The sequence below is a fragment of the Uranotaenia lowii genome, chromosome 3, assembly GCF_029784155.1.
Source record: "Uranotaenia lowii strain MFRU-FL chromosome 3, ASM2978415v1, whole genome shotgun sequence".
NCBI classification, from domain to species: domain Eukaryota; kingdom Metazoa; phylum Arthropoda; class Insecta; order Diptera; family Culicidae; genus Uranotaenia; species Uranotaenia lowii.
Genome location: NC_073693.1, coordinates 344952773 through 344969791, shown reverse-complemented (window position 1 = coordinate 344969791; position 17019 = coordinate 344952773). Strand labels below are relative to the sequence as shown.

The window sequence follows — 17019 nt, the reverse complement described above, 5'->3', positions numbered from 1 at the left end:
TATACCTGTCGTATCCGGTAGAACTTTTTCCTTCGAATTCCTCCATTTTCTTTACTCGTCACTCCACTTTTTGTTTGTTGAATTCACTTGAACACGTCAGCTTCTCAAGACTATATTCTCCAAACTGACTCGCAAAACGATCAATCCTGCTTTAGGAGCTCCCTCTCAGCCGACCTTGATTCTCTTTCTCTCTGTGTAACTCCAACGGTCATTATACCACTAGCTCTATCTATTTTTGCTTCAAGGGCTCAAACAGAATAATCTAAAGGAAGGGTACATAGTGTATATTACTTGTGATTTCCTATCGTATTATTATCCCCACTAGCTATTCATTTTGCCACAAGGGCTCGAACAGTATAATCATCTGTATTATCATTTCCTACAATACCTAAGGATGAAAAGGGAAATATAAACCTACAGTAAACAACGCAGTAGAAAGCGATGGAAAGTTTACATGAAACAAGCAGTATTGATGCATGTAAATACCCGATTCCTTTCTACCCATGCTATTGCATGTAATGTTACGTGGATTTTTCTAAGTGTGTGACGAGCGAAGGATTTCTGGAAATTGATGTTACAGCTGGAGTCGATACTGGGCCCGGTCCTTTGGAATATTACGTACGATGAGGTGCGGACATTGAGCCTGCCAGAGAGAGTAAAGTTGGTTGGTTTCGCGAACGACGTCGTGCTACTAGCGACGAGTTACTCAAAAGAAATCGTTCAGCTAAGAGCTTCAGAGGCTGTAGAAGCGGTGGAGAGCTGGATTCACTCCAAGACTTTGCAATTGGCTCTCCACAAAACCGAGATGGTCCTGATATCAAACCTGATTTCACCGCAAACAGGCAGGACTAAAGTTAGATTATGCACTATCGAATCAAAGCACGAGCTTAAATATTTGGGTGTGACGATTGACGACCGGCTCAGCTTTAAAAAGTCAGCGGAGGGTTACTTTCGATTGAATCCAATCGAGCAAATCGATAGCGTCACTGAAAAACATTGAACTAACATCCGCATCAATAATGCCACGTTTCGATTATTTATACCATCAACCATGGCATACTTGCTCAGATTCATAACCTCGATCGTCGTTCCAAAGCAACAAAATGCTCCGAAGAGTGTATCGGTTCTGGTACGTGCTGTTTAGCTTGCTGTTGAGCATCCCAAAAGAAACTCTAGGACAATACCCCGGGTTCAACTTCAATACCATGTATGAGAACACGTTGCAGGGCAACCAAGGTTTTGCTGGCAACACTGGCGACCAGATGATCGGGGCGAACCAGATGAATCAGCAATGGAACTATCAACCTTATAGCACCATAACTAATATTGGCACGATTAACCATCAGAGTCCGATCTTTCATAACATGCGAAAGTTACCGTTTCCACAGAAACATTCGATGGAGGACCCTCCGAGGCCATTGGAACTGGCCAACGATTCACCCGAAGAAGATCCGGTCGGAGAATCGAAGGTACCGGAATGGAAACGTTATCAACTGGTATTTACCACCGATTTTATCGGCAATCGCAAAATAAACTGTGAACTGATCGACAAAAGCTCGGTCTTTAATCCGTACTGCTCATACAAAGTTATGGAGCAGTTGACCGACAATGAGTATAACCGAAAGTATGCCACTGGTGTAGATACTCAACGCTAAGACCAAAAAAATCTGTTTTTTCGTTTCGTCCTGTCTTATTTGAAGTGATGAAATTGTATATTCTAAAAATTCCTTATTGTGTTGTAATTTTATCGAAATATACCTTTGATGCCGATTTGCCTTCATAACATGGGAAATCAGCTTTTCGGCGATCGCAGCAAATTTTATACATTTTATTTTTTCGTATATCTAAGTTCGCTGTGGTTCGTTCAATGGAGTGCCATCTCAATATGAGAAATTACGAGATTTTGACTTTGGATTTAATGTTTTTTCTTTGTCATATGTATAACTTTTGTCGGTTAGTCACTTCACCATTCAGTTTTTAAGTTTTTTTTAATCATTTAAATAGTATTGAAATTCTTTTCACTGTTGTTCCTTTTGTAGCTTTCGTTATTTTAGATTTTATTTCTGTCATTTTTGGAAATTCATATTATATAGGTCATATTAATATTTTGGTTTTTCTTGTCGTCTTTTTGTCAATTTGGTAATTTTGATCATTTTTGACTATTTATGGCATTCTCGCCATTTTCGTTATTTATGTTATTTTTGTCATTGTTACAATTTTTTGTCTTTGAGTAATTTTTTTAATTTTTGTGATTTCTGTAAGTTTTTTTTTTCATTTTTGTAATTTCTGTAAGTTTTGACATTTTTAATTTTTTGTAGTTTTTGATTTATTTTTGTGTTTTTTTTTGTCATTTTTGTAGTTCTTGTAATTTTTGTTTAGCGATTTTTGTAATTTTAATATTTTTTGGTAATTTCAGTTTATTTTTGTCATTTTCGTAGTTCTCGTCATTTTTGTAATTTTTGTACTTTGAGTAATTGTCTCTTTTGTTATTTTGGATATATTTTTTCTTTTCTTTGATTTTCGTCATTTTTGCAGATTATTTTCATTCATTTATTTTATTTCCATCAATTCTCACGTGAGCTTTCAAAACGTCGTATGAAACATCATCGAGATTCAGCGAAAATGGCGGAAAACAACTTAAAATTTGTATTTCACATTTAGAATATGTTGTCCAGCCAAAAAAATATTCTAAATGAAAAAAATTTCGACTAGTTTATGATAGATTCTATAATTTTTTGTAATAAAACTTTTTGTTTTTTTTTTCATACGACGTAATGAAAACTCACGACAGATTTATACCATTGTGAAAATTGTTACTTCCGGATTGTGGTAACAATAAAGCTCAATTTCCGAATTTTTAACACACCTTTATTCGTTCGAAGTTCGGCGAGTTTTAAATTCCTACGGTACAAATTTAATTAGATTCCAATCTTATCTGGATTACCTTTTCTAGCTTACGTTTAGTGGCCTTTTCCTTTCTAGCTCCTGTCTAGATTCTTGTTGTAGCCTCCGCTAGTCACTTCACCTTCAATCATTTTCTAATAAATTAACAATTCTTAACTTTCTCATTACTTTCTCACCTCTGATAAGCTACAGCAATGTAGCATTCGTGTACTTCCAAGGGAACTGTGCCTCCACTATCCGATTGCGCAATTTGTCTAAGATTTAATATCTTCGGTTAAATATGCACATACTTCATTAAATTACACTGGCCTACCTTACTAAATTCAGAACAAACTCTTAGCATCAATCAAAACAATCCGCTATTGTACAGAGAACTTCCTAAGCTGCAATCCGCTTTGAAAACAATTGATATTTTGTTTACGTTCTACTATTCTCCCGCCTATTCGATAATTCTCACTTTTCACGCCTCACGCTAACTTTTGGCTACCCCTTAACGAATACTTTTGACCCGTTATTCAATAAGACTGGGAGAACTCCTTTTTAAGGATAAAGTTGCTGTACCCTTTAAGGGGTACCCAGCCTCATAACGCTTGTAGCGGGTCAAAATTACCCCTTATTTCAAAGGCTCATACCGGATGAAAATTACCCCTTATTTAAGATGCTTTCGTATGGTGGAAATTTCAGGAGCTGCTTATGAAAAATATGTTTACTGAGAAATAAATCACCACAAAATATCATGTTCCATTTTGTTTATTCAAAAATTACAATTAATAAATTTTTTCACCATTTAGTATTTACTATCCAACATCCATGTTTCCGGTTTCAGTCATCGGCTTACAAATTTTTACCGTTCTCGTCCGGAACTGTGCTGTTCTGAAATAATAACATGAATAATTAAAATCTCACAAAGGAAGCAAAATAAATATACTATAAAATACTTACAATTTTCCATATCACCGGACAAATAATAACGCATTCAATGTAACATCTAAATCTACCCCTTCGAAGCGGATTCGAGCTTTTTGAAATAAGGGGTAATATTGACCCGAAAAAATGACCCGTTATTTGACAGATCGTGGAGGTTCTCAATAACGGGTCAATTTTACGCCTTTAAGGGGTAGCCAAAAGTTAGCGTGCTTCTCACGCCTAGCAGTATCTCGATGCGAGAACTGTCATCAAAACCGAAGTGTGTTCAATGCCATCGGTACTGTAGGCTCGTTCATTGACACTCCCCCCCAGTTTGTTGACTCCGTCTCTGAGCCTGCAAACTCTTCCTTAATTTGCTCATCTAGTGCCACAAGCTTATCAACTGATTTCGCGTACACGCCTTCACCCATCGTGATTGTTTCGGTGCACACCTGCCCTTCTCGAATAGCACGTCCATTTGGCCAGCAGTTCTTTGGAAGCTGGAAATTGACGATCGTCATATCGGGTTCGGTCAATAGCTTAAACCCGTCGGAACTGCTCAACAACCAGTGGTTTGGTTTGAGCGTAGGTACGGCATCGTTCTCGATCGGAACATTGGTGAGCGGCCATGAATTTGTGTTGACTTCGACCTCGACCAAGACATTCCTGAATTCTTCCATCTTCGGGCGATGTGGTACCTGTAACTCCGCTAAGATGCGCTTGATGGATTGCAGAGATTGTTTCCGGCTCCCCCCCATATGGGGAGCTGCCGGAGGACTGAAACACCAGGCGGTGGTCGCTGATACACATTCTTCAGCCATCTTGTGGTCATCGATGATAACGAAGTTGGTTTCCCTATTGCTGTAGCTGTATAAGTTTGAAGTTAAAGAGCCAGCTAATTTTTTGTAGACCCCACGGATAGGACATACCAGAGGACCCCCCTTACTCTTCTCAACTCTACCCCCTATAGCCACTTCCATTTTTTTCAAATAATCGGTACCGGCATGTGCGAACGGTCGGGCCAATGTGGCTGGTTGATAGATCGGTGCGACATTTATAGCGGAAGGCGGACAGGCGGTTGTCATCGATTCACCATTCGGCAATTGCACGACACGATCAAGCTCCTCTTCAGGGTCCCTAACTGTTTTGTGGTCGCAGGAGGCAATGTGATACGTGTAGTGTACCATACTTAGCGATTCTTCCGTCGACGCCCCGCCGTAGATCGTCCATCCTAAATCAGTCTTAACGGCGATCGGCTGACCAGGCTTGCCTTCTCGACTTTCCCTCACAAGCGTCATGTTTGCATGTTGCACACCGATCAGTAGACGAGGCTGGACATTGCTGTACGACTCCAGGGGAATCCCTTGCAGATAGGAGTTTTCTGCCTGGAGTTGTTTCGCGTCGAGGGTCTGAGACGGTAATTGAAGTCCGCTCACTGTTCGTACGTCCGCTAGATGGATTCGCTCTCCCTTTAGGCTGGAAACTCCGAAACTGACACTCTGGCTGTTATCTTCGATACGATGTGTGCCTCCAGTCCACTTGAGACTCAAAGGACGTGATTCTCCTGTCAGGTTCAATTCATCCGCAAGATCTTGGTCTATAAGTGTCACCGAAGACCCGTCATCCAAGAAGGCATAGCACTGGATCACAATCCCGTTCCCATATACCACGACCGGAACGTAACGGAAAAGACTTGTGCTGGACCTCGACCGATGAGTGTTGCATGACCGCTCTTCCCGTGGCGCGGGGACAGGCATCTGGATCACAGTCGACTCTGCGTTCAGCTCTTTGTGTAACAACGGGTGGTGTATGAAGGTGCATCCGTTGACTCCGCAGTTCTGGGATCGACATCCTCCTCTATGATGCTTTAGTTATCTTATTTTTAATCGCCGCCGGGATATATTCTTATTTAATTTTTGGCATTTCGGCGAGTTGTGAAAATTCAAGGTAGAATATTTAGAAAGAACATGAAAGTATTATAGGTGGAAAGATCAAAGCTAGAGCGCTTTGGGTAGAAGAAATTGAATAGTTGGTGAAAATGTGAGCAGGGCTTTTGTTGTGTGAACAGCTTTTGAACTACTTGCGTGATTCTTTGCCGCGCGCCGTTTCAATGTTGATAGGAAGCGATGAAGAAACCCATCGCATTCCTACCCACATTGAAACACGGACGGGTCGAACACATGTGAGATTGTGTCCGACCGGGCAAAAAAATCACCCAAGCAGCGCTCACATGTGCTGTTCTATTGCTAAGCCAATTCTATCGATGCGTGCTACTTTTTCAGGTACATCGGATGGTTGCTACTTTTTGTTTTCGCATATTATCCATCCGATGCCTTACTTTTTTGCCAAATGCAAATATTCTACCTTGAATTTTCACAACTCGCCGAAATGCCAAAAATTAAATAAGAGGATGATGCTTTAGGCAATTTTGACACACGTTAGCTTCACGTATCGTCGCCCACCGTCCATCATACGACAGCTCCTGGAATCGCTTGCATTTTGCAAGAGTTGCGCAAGTTCCCATGCAGACAATGCACGCTGCGATATAAGGTTTCCTCACGCCAGTTGTCGATGTTCTGCTACATTCAGCGTGAGCATTCACGAAAGCAGCTCTCCTGCGCGGCTCCTGGGTCGGATGCAGTTCTTTGGTTTGACGCGGCCTCGAAACCAAGCAAGCATCTTCTCCGATGCTGTAGATCCATTCGCTGAAGGTCACCAAGTTGACCTTGCGAAGACTTCTGGTATGTCTCGCCCACTGTAGTTGCATTGGTCCGGTAAGTTTGCCAACTAGATCGTTCAGCAACGAAGAATCTCGCTTCAGCTCTTTCTGTCCACAAGCGTCGATGGTTACGGTTAGATTCTGCACCTCAAGAGCGAAGTCGACGATTTTGTTCATCGATTCAGAATCGATAGCAGGTATGGAAAGAACCTGATCCTTCAGCGATTGAATTATGAACCGCGGCTGTCCAAATTTCAACTTTAACGCCTCGATAGCCCTATTCACTGTCCTTGGGTGTAAAAGGAAACTTCGTACTGCGGCAAACGCAGCTCCCTTCAAACAGCTTCTAAGTCGCAGCATATTCTCGTCTTCTGTGTATCCGCACATCCGAGTCGTGCTCTCGTACGTGGAGAAAAACATCGGCCATTCTTGGGGATTCCCTGAAAACATGGGCAGGTCCTTCGCGACGACGTGGCGGGCGGCGAGTTGATTGCGCGTCAGGCTACGGTTAGACCGGTTGCTGGTGGCATTCTTCCGTTTGCTTTCACCTTTCTTCGCTAGCGAAGAACGCCCTTTGAGGTTGAACGTGGAATCGTTGTTTCCTTCTTTTTCATCTTCAGTAGAGTCATCGCTGCTGTCCACTTCCGTTTCCTTTTCGGAGCCATCGCTGTAATCTTCTCCATCTACTTCCTCTTTTTCGTCATCGGAGCACTCTTCTTCTTCATCCGCACTAGAATCTTCTTCATCTTCTTGGAGCCTTCTGCCAGCGGCGCCTAACCAGTTTTGCACCTTGGTGTCTGCGTCCACTTCTCCTTCATCAGCTTCTTCTTCGTCCTCCAGATCAACCAACTCTTCGAGAATGCTAAAGTGTTTCTCCATCAACTTCTTTTTCTCTTCTAGCAATTCCTGCTCTTCTTCAAGTTTCTGTAATTGCAGCTCCAGATGTGCTTTCGCTGACCTTCTCGATCCTGCTGACGCCACTGATGCTGCTTTCGATGGTTTAGTGGTACTAACTGTTTTCCTCGGCTGAGGATCTTCCATCTGTTTCATCGTAGATGAAGCCTTGGCCTTCTTTCCGTCGCTGGTTTTCTCCGGTATCGACTTTTCGACCTTCCTTCCTTCTCTCCTGCCAGCCTTCGTAGCACCCGTCTTCTTCTTTTTCTTCGCCTGGCACTGTTCACAGTTCCACCTTTTATTCTCCACACTTTGGTCCACACCCACACAGCTAAAGTGGTTCCATCCATCACAATCGTCGCACTGAACCATCCGGCTATTATCGACCGACTTACAGGTCCGACAACTGTGACCGACATTCACGACCGTTTTCGCGGAGGAAGTATGGCTAATATCATTGGAAGTTATTTTGTTGGCTATAGGGTAATGTTTTTCTGAAGAGGGATTCTTTTTATTTTTGGTCGTACCTGGTTTCGGATTGCCGTTCTCCGAATTAGGGCCAAGAGCAACGGACTTGAGTTGAGAAGGGGTATCACTTTTCGCCTTAGGGGTACTACTAGCTAAGCTCTTACCTTTTTGGGCAGCGGTGGCTGCGGTACTGGCTGAATCAGACATCTCCGTAAACGAATTTAAAATGTGAAAATTGTTACTTCCGGATTGTGGTAACAATAAAGCTCAATTTCCGAATTTTTAACACACCTTTATTCGTTCGAAGTTCGGCGAGTTTTAAATTCCTACGGTACAAATTTAATTAGATTCCAATCTTATCTGGATTACCTTTTCTAGCTTACGTTTAGTGGCCTTTTCCTTTCTAGCTCCTGTCTAGATTCTTGTTGTAGCCTCCGCTAGTCACTTCACCTTCAATCATTTTCTAATAAATTAACAATTCTTAACTTTCTCATTACTTTCTCACCTCTGATAAGCTACAGCAATGTAGCATTCGTGTACTTCCAAGGGAACTGTGCCTCCACTATCCGATTGCGCAATTTGTCTAAGATTTAATATCTTCGGTTAAATATGCACATACTTCATTAAATTACACTGGCCTACCTTACTAAATTCAGAACAAACTCTTAGCATCAATCAAAACAATCCGCTATTGTACAGAGAACTTCCTAAGCTGCAATCCGCTTTGAAAACAATTGATATTTTGTTTACGTTCTACTATTCTCCCGCCTATTCGATAATTCTCACTTTTCACGCCTTCTCACGCCTAGCAGTATCTCGATGCGAGAACTGTCATCAAAACCGAAGTGTGTTCAATGCCATCGGTACTGTAGGCTCGTTCATTGACAACCATTTTTGTCATTTTTGTAAATTTTGGAAATGTTGCAATTTTTATTTTATAACTTTTGTACTTCTTATAATTTTGTAATTCTATTTTGTAGTTTTTTGTTCGCATTTTTTGTAATTTTAGCAATTTTTGTAATTTCATTCTGTAATTATTGTATTTTAGAGGTACGTGCAATTTGTGTGATTTTTATTTAGTAAATTTTGAAATTTTGATAATTTTCGTCATTTTTTGTCATTTTCTCATATTAGTCATTTTTGTTATTATTTTTATTTTCTGAAATTTTTCTTTTTCTGGTGTTTTGTCATTTTTGTAGGTTTTGCTATTTTAGTAATTTATGTATTGCATTTTTGTATGATTTTCCTAATTTTTATTAGTTTTGTCTCTTTTGTCAATTTGGCATTTAATGTTTGTTTAAATTTTGTTTAAAAACTAAAGGCTTTCGAAGTTTTCAAGGGACCGGCAGGGCATCTTAACATTTATGAAATAAAATGTTTTCTCCATGTATGTGAGACCTCATAAGGCGTAACTGTGAAACTCTGACTAAAATAGCGTAAAGCTGATAAAATACTAACGGTAGTCCATTTCAATATACATCACACCGAAAAATCATACTTCAGCCGTTTCGTCAACCACCGAAATGTCCACATTTAACGTTCCAGCCACTTCCACCGGACTGTCCATTTCCGCCGCACTGGTACTACCAGAACCGGAAACGCCTAATACGGCAAATATGAGATCCCTGCGAAGATCTAGTGGTGAATTGCCAGCCGGCAATTACGTGGCCCCGAATTACCAATACGCCGGGACATCCGATATTCTGAAGGACCAGGAAGTGAAACAATATCATCTGGCATTCAAAACCGATTTTGCCGGGAACAGAAAAATGGTCTGTCAGCTGATCAACAAACGTTTGCAGCTCTCCAGCGTTCCAGATTGCCCGACGAGGGTCTTTGACCGACTGCTCGCTAACCTATACCGGCTGATTCAACGCCAAGGCAGTGTTCGCAGAATGCAAAAAATGGATTTGAATTTTTTAAAAAAGATTGGATCTTATTTAGGGAATTGGGGGATCTTGGATCAGATACCCTTTGACACCTGTTGTTCCTGTTGGGCCTCTACATTCAGTACTCCTAATAACTGGTGTCAGACTCTCCAGTTTCTCGTCGTCCAAATTGCGTTTTTCGATATCGGCGATATCGGTTTCAAAACTGGAACGCAACAGATTTAGATTTTGAGCCTTATTCTACGAGTCACGTGACGTGAATCGCCAAAGTTCATCGCTTATTGCTGACTTCAGTAGAAGCTCCACCCAGAAAAAGTGAGTTACGATTGGTTCTCCGAGGAGGTCAAATTTGCGAGGTAAAATTTGGTGAGCCACGTCACAACGGCTCTGCTTTTGTAAGCTTGGTATAATTTGAAGAACTTGGGCCTTTACGCCTCACGCCTCTAGCCAGATCAGAACAAATATTTGAGGCGAATTGACACGCTTCGCTCACTAGTACCCCAGGATGTTTGTCTACAGACCTCGATTCTGGGGATGAATAAACCAATTGGTTTAAAACCCAAAAAAAAAAAAAAATACAGACCTCGACAATCTTGCGATTTCTACTCAAGTTAAAAGCGTTGTTTTTCCTATCCAAATACATGTTTAATTTAACTGCTAATTTGGCTAAAAAAAAACTTATTGAAAAAGCTTATTTGGAAGAGAATGATCATTAGTCATTAAGATTTTGCCCATACTGCTAAGGAGTCAGTATTGTTAAAATTTGTTGAAAAAATCATAAATGAATAAAATATTTGATACAATTTAATATACTTATCCATTTTTTTTTAAATGAGATTGAATCAGCATTTGAAATTTTAGATTTTTTACCTGTTCAAACGGCTGAAGACCTGCTATATAGCGTGAGGTTTCTGAGAAATGTTTAAATCGTAATTAGATATTACTTACATGAAAAGTTCTGATCCGATATGAACATGGTTTGAATTGTAGGTGAACGGGGCAAAAAATGTTAGGTACATTTTCACGCATGTGATTTTATTAAAAACACGTCATCTTGGTTGGAGTGAAAACTTTTTTTAAACAGAAAATTAACATTCGATTGCTTTGATTTGAAACTGCTCATATTTTATTCATAAATCGAGCAGTTCGCGGTAAATGTATTTCGAGCAGTCGGGGCGCGTTCATAGAACACCAAATCCATGGGGATCAAAGGGACCAAATCGAAAGGATTATTTTTTAAAGAACCCTAAAAGGTAGACTCAAAAGACATAATGCCACTCATTTTGTTCGGAAGACTTTGAGATTTACACATAAAAAACAAAACTTGGGTCGTTAAGAGTTGCCTTGTGTGGGTGGACTACGAAAAAGATAGACTGAAGACAGGGAAATTCGTATTTTCTTGTGGTGATATCCACTAATCTCAAACCAAACAGTTAAAGGTTATCACAAATTACGTCAAGTGACTTATTTTAATACACATGCATTCACGATTTGATGTTCTAAAAAGTACAAATTAGGTAAATGTATGTTAAATAGAAGCTTCTGTGTTGAAGTTCATCCTCCAATATCAACCGTTGAATTATTTTGTTTTCCTGTACATTAACCTTCTGGCAATCGGTAATAATATAAACAACTACCCTATTAAAAGGATTTTTTTGAGAAAGTAAATTATGTTTTCTTATTGCTCGATTTCATGTGTTTTGTGTTGCCGATATTTAGGTAAAATATAAATATAACAATAGAGGAATTGTAAAGTAACCTTTAGTCAGTTTGATAGTATCATTACAACAACTACGAAAAGAACAAAATTAATGAACCGCATACAGGAACAGAAGAATCGTACAGACTGCTATCACGCCGCCCAGTATCAGCGATTCTCGACGTTTTCGAATGTTGATCCGTTGAATTAAACTTTTATTTAAGGAGAGAAAAAGACGGTACAATGATGGATTTCGGTGTTATAAGATTGTTTTTCGACGGGGTAGCTAATAAACTTACCTAGAAATCATCGGGAACCGATGCGAAATGTCGTGCATCCGGGTTTGGAAGCGCTTCATGTGCTGCCTTTGAGAATTCAGATGTTCCTTCGTTTCCATTGCGATGCTTATCTGATCGTTGACCATCGAGCTGGAGCTGCGAAAAATAATGAATGTTAAATTTGACTACTAATTATGCATCTCCCTTGTAGTAGTACTTATTCAGATGGGTATTTTCCTTCAAATACATATCCCGGCGACTCAAACCGGAAGTGGATGGAGAGCTCATCGAGGAAGGACCCAGTCCGGAGCCTCTGAGCAGTTCTTCCCGTTCCAAGCGAGTCGTATGGTTAGCCTGGATTTTCAGATATTCCTGTCTGTAGCCCTGGAAAGAAAAAGCAAAATGATTCCAATTCCTTTCCCAAAAACCTGAATTTAAAAAAAAATCCTACATGTAAGATTTCTCTGTGTCTCTGAAGCACGTGCATTACGGCTGCCCCGGTGCCCGGAATTTCGGACATCTTCTCGTTGATGTTGGACAGCTTGTCCAGCATCTGTTCGATTTCCAGCGACAACGTCTCGAATACATGGTCCCCTAGAAGGGGAGCCGTATCGAGCGGGCTGGAACCGCCGGAAGGGGAACTGCTGAGCGAACTGCTTCCTGCCCCTACCTTGTTGTAGGCGATCAGCTTCAGGTCGATTTCGTTTTCCAGATGCCGGGCCTGCTTCCGGAGAACTTCCGGTAGAAGTGAAAAAAAAATGTTTGTTTGAATTTGCAAAACTGATTTTTTGAAGTAATTTCTACTTACTGTCCCAATCGGATGTTCCCATTTTTTGCACACAATCACTCTGAATAGATTATAAAATTAAACGACAAAGGTAAAGGTAGAATTTTATAGTTTTAAAATTCGAAAACACGAAAAACAAACTTTCTCAGCATTAACATTCGCGGACGATGACGAAAATCAAAACATCATCAGGCAAGAATCAGAAATTTCAGGAACGACATTCAAATGAGATGTGTAAGACGGATTGAAATTCTTTGCGAGAACTAAAATTTTCCCAAACATAAGTGAAGTTATATTGAATAAAACCGATGCCAATAGAAGGTTTTATTAATATTGACTCGAAACATTTTATAAATAAAAATAAGATTGAGAATTTTAATATTCAAAATATAGCTGGAAATTACTGTGGTCAGTGCAATTACCCCACGATCAAATGTTGATCCATTCTTGATGATGTTGGAAATATGATATTTAATGATGATGATGATTATGTTGTTGTTGTTGTATTTTGGGTTTAAAATTGGCCTGAGGGACGGGGCCTCATATCGCCAGTGCGAAGCTTTTTTCTGTCATTTGACGGCTTTTATGTTACGTATGATTGACTATTGAACGTCACACACGTAGTCTCGCCATTTTGATGAATTTCAAGATCTGTTTTAGTTTTTCGACGCTGCATGTTTCTGTTTGAGTTTTGGTGATTTCAGATAGTTTCTGGTAGTTTTCCCAGTCAAAATAATTTCGGATGTGGTTATACTTAATGCACGCTAGTAAGGCGTGTTCGGTAGTATTTTTTACTCGGCATATTTCGCATTCTTCACTATCCATTATTTTCATTTTAGCCAACCAATAATCGGAGAAATCATGGCCGGCTAAGACTCTGTTCAAAAGGCGAATTTCTTCCCCATCGAAGTCTGAGAGCCAGTACCAAGGTCTGATGGGAAAGTTTGAGAAAAACTCATAAAATTTCAATCCTTTCCGGTCGACAAGAGCCGTATTCCTATACCATTGATTTGTAGCTGATGCAAGGTCTTTTTTGTAGTTTCTGACGGCATCGGTCCAAAGTAGTTTATTTACTACTACCGCATATTTGATTCTACACCTTCTTTGGCTAAACGGTCTGCTTGATCATTACCTGAAACGCCAACATGTCCCGGGATCCATTGGAGGGTTGTTCCGGTCTTCTGCAGTTCGCAACAAATGTCTCCAGTCAGTTGGTCCCAGTTTTTCTCTTCTTGGCAAGACATTAGCATTCGGCATGCAGCTTGAGAGTCGGTAAGTATTACGTTCTTTTCTATTTCCAAATTGCCTATTTCTTTCAAAGCCATTTGGATAGCAATTAATTCTGCTGTCATGATGCTCGTTTGTTGCTCGAGACGTAAACTGATCGACGTTCCTGATGTTTTTTTTTTTTTTTTTTTTAAACGAACACAAACACATACAGGATCTCAATGAAACTTAATGTTTCCTCGAAGAGATTCCTTTCACTTAACTCTAAGCGTACATCTTTCGAGGACATGATGGCTAGCATCTTACAAATGCTAAAACCACCAACCCACAGAAAGTGTTGATTCGAAGATGCCGATTCCGCAGCCTTCTGCTGTTTTAGAAGCATCAGTGTAAATTTTTCTCCAGAGGAAATACTCGTTGTGGATGTGTTCTAGTGTGATTTGTCGCATTGTGGCTGTAGACATTTTTTTCTTGTTTATCGGAATGCTAGCTATTTGTGGTCGTATATCAATTTCTGGTACCTGTCCCATTTCCCAATCTTCGTAAACATTTTTTGCTGTTTCATAGTTTTCCAAATAGACTTTTTTCCATAAAAGAATACCCGAATAGGATTGTGGGAGCTCTGGCAACATTTCCAAGTCCAAAACGTTTTCCTCGCGTTGGTGTCGAAAATTAACTAATTTCTAGTGAAATGTGTGCTATTAATTCTTTTAAAAGAGTTATTTGATCGCGCGGTAATTGATGGCCGTCGGAGAAAGTGAAATTTCTGGTGAAATGGCGTGATTTGGTGATTTTTCTGTGCGTGAAGTGTTGATTTTAATTTGGAAGAGGTGTCCATCTTGAAAATGGCATCGAAAATTCTGTTTTGGAGCTAGTAGGCTTTTGTTCTAAAAGCTTCTTTAAAACGTCAGCACAAAGCTCCAAATTGAAGTAACGAGTGTAACAGGCGTTACACTGAGTTGCATGGTAGTATTGAATGCAACATTGCACGTGACAGCACGGGTCAGTACGATGACAAGAGCTTATCCAATTGGATTTTCGACGGCTAATATGTGGCGACTGGAAGGTGGCACCGTGGATATAAAGAAGCTAAGTAGTGGGGTTTTTTCTCGCCAGAATATTATGTGTGTGTGTGTGTGTGTGTGTGTGTGTGTGTGTGTGTGTGTGTGTGTGTGTGTGTGTGTGTGTGTGTGTGTGTGTGTGGGGGGGGGGGGGGAGGGGGGCGTGTGTGTGGGTGTGTGTGTTAGCGTGGGGAAAATTGACGTGATCGGTTGGTTCGGTCGTCCGTGTTTATAAATAAAGTGTCGCGATAATCTTCGGTGAGTTGCACCGGTGCTAAGTACATTGATGCCCCGTTAGAACGTTTTGCTCTTCTCGTTGTAAGCGCGCGGAGAAATTCGGTGAGATGCAACGGTGCAAGGTGCATTGTACGTGTATGACAATGCCACGTTGGGACGTTTTGCTCGCGCGATAAAATTGTGCATTGTACGTGTATGACAATGCCACGTTAGGACGTTTTTGCTCTTCTAGTTTTAAGCGCGCGATAATCTTCGGTGAATTGCACCGGTGCTAAATGCATTGTACGTGTATGACAATGCCACGTTAGGACGTTTTGCTCTTCTCGTTATAAGTGCGTGGTAAAATTCGGAGAGTTGCACATGCGCCAAGTGCATTGTACGTGAATGACAGTGCCACGTTACGAGGGTTGGCTCTTCTCGTTTCAACGGGCGATAAAATTCGGTGAGTTGCACATGTGCCAAGTGCATTGTACGTGTATCAGAATGCCACGTTAGGACGTTTTGCTCTTCTCGATTCAACGGGCGATAAAATTCGGTGAGTTGCACATGTGCCAAGTGCATTGTACGTGTATGAGAATGCCACGTTAGGACGTATTTGCTCTAAATAAAAACGCGATGTACTCGATAGTGTGCGACGCGACGATCATTTTGCTTTGATCACATCCCTTCCCAAAGGGAATCCAGATCTTATTTACCTCCCCCACTAACAAACCACCCTTCCTGTGACGACCGTGGAGATTTAGAGGTGTATTCGGTCTCTAGTAGCAACGGAAGTCGAGCTAACAATCCTTCCCTTTCCCCGATGAACCGTAAGGACGTGGCCGGCGCCGTTATTGGCCATAAAAGATAAGGAACCTTCGAAACGTGTACACAGAAAATGGTATGCTAATCCCAAGCCCCATTTAGTTGGATCTATGTACAATTTTGATGGTTCTTGTCAATCACGGAGTAGCAACTACTGAAATGTACGGTTGATCTAAGCTCAAGCTCAAGCTCAAAGAATACCCGAATAGGATTGTATCGTGAAAAAACAATGAATTCCATATTCACAGACCATAAATTGTATGGTTTACACAATGATTATGATCGTCCTCGATACCGTGAATGCACATTGAAGTTCATATTTTTCGACCATACATTTCACCGTTTTGACGAAAATAACCATGAAAAAGGGGTATTGTTATGCAGCGTGACCATGAAAAAAATGGCGATTTTCCATACATTGAGAAGTTCAAAATTATAAAGTTCAAGGTTAAAACAGCTTCCAGTTTTTCATGGTAAAACCATGAAAATCCGATAATTTATATTGTTCGCCCGCTGAAATAAAAATCTTTGGTCTTGGTGGGGATTTTTGTTATTTATTTTGAAAATGTCATCATTTTTATAAATAATTTTAAAAAACAAATGAATTTATTTAAATTAACTATTTATTCAAAAAATCTGAACACTTTACTCACACACTCCTGCATCCTGCATCCCATTGCTGCTCGCGGCATTCGTTGGCTACTGCATCCTGTGCCACTCGCTGTGTGTCCGTTTTATATTGCTGGAATGATAAAAAAAAATTTATTAGATTTTTGCCTTTTCTATAGCTCCTGCTGTATAGCTGTATAGTATTAAACTTACCGTTGCGCCCATTTCCGAACACTTCTTAAAAGTTACAAAAAAACCCCTCGAGAAAACAGATTGTCGACCGAGAATGGAAGTGAAAAAAAAAACACGTGCCGCGGCGCGGCTGTCAAAATATCAACCTTACACGAAAAACTCGGAGTGTGCAAATTCTTGAATTACGCTCGGACGTTCTTTTTACCATGAAGTACATGGTCACATTAAAATTCACTGTAAAATGAATGTGATACCATGGTTCGTGCTATTCGGGTAGTGTTTAGAGTTTTGTACATTATCCATTGGTTCAAGTCCTCTGAGTTGTTCTGCCACAACATCACCTTT

At 40.4% G+C, this 17019-nt stretch overlaps 1 protein-coding gene and 1 long non-coding RNA gene across 2 annotated transcripts; one reads left to right on the top strand and one right to left on the bottom strand.

The window, feature by feature from the left end:
* Positions 1–11220: 11220 nt before the first annotated feature.
* Positions 11221–12741, bottom strand: LOC129756212 (Golgi SNAP receptor complex member 1). The gene is made up of 5 exons (XM_055753027.1): positions 12566–12741; positions 12209–12492; positions 11975–12141; positions 11779–11913; positions 11221–11691 (listed from the first exon to the last, which is right to left on the bottom strand). Exons 1-5 carry the CDS (start codon positions 12585–12587, stop codon positions 11589–11591), a joined length of 711 nt encoding a protein of 236 aa, XP_055609002.1. The 5' UTR covers positions 12588–12741; the 3' UTR covers positions 11221–11588.
* A 448-nt stretch (positions 12742–13189) lies between these two features.
* Positions 13190–13886, top strand: LOC129751033 (uncharacterized). Its single transcript, XR_008738571.1, has 3 exons — positions 13190–13325; positions 13384–13473; positions 13584–13886. It is a non-coding gene; the product is annotated as an uncharacterized LOC129751033 (long non-coding RNA).
* The last annotated feature ends 3133 nt before the right edge of the window (positions 13887–17019 follow it).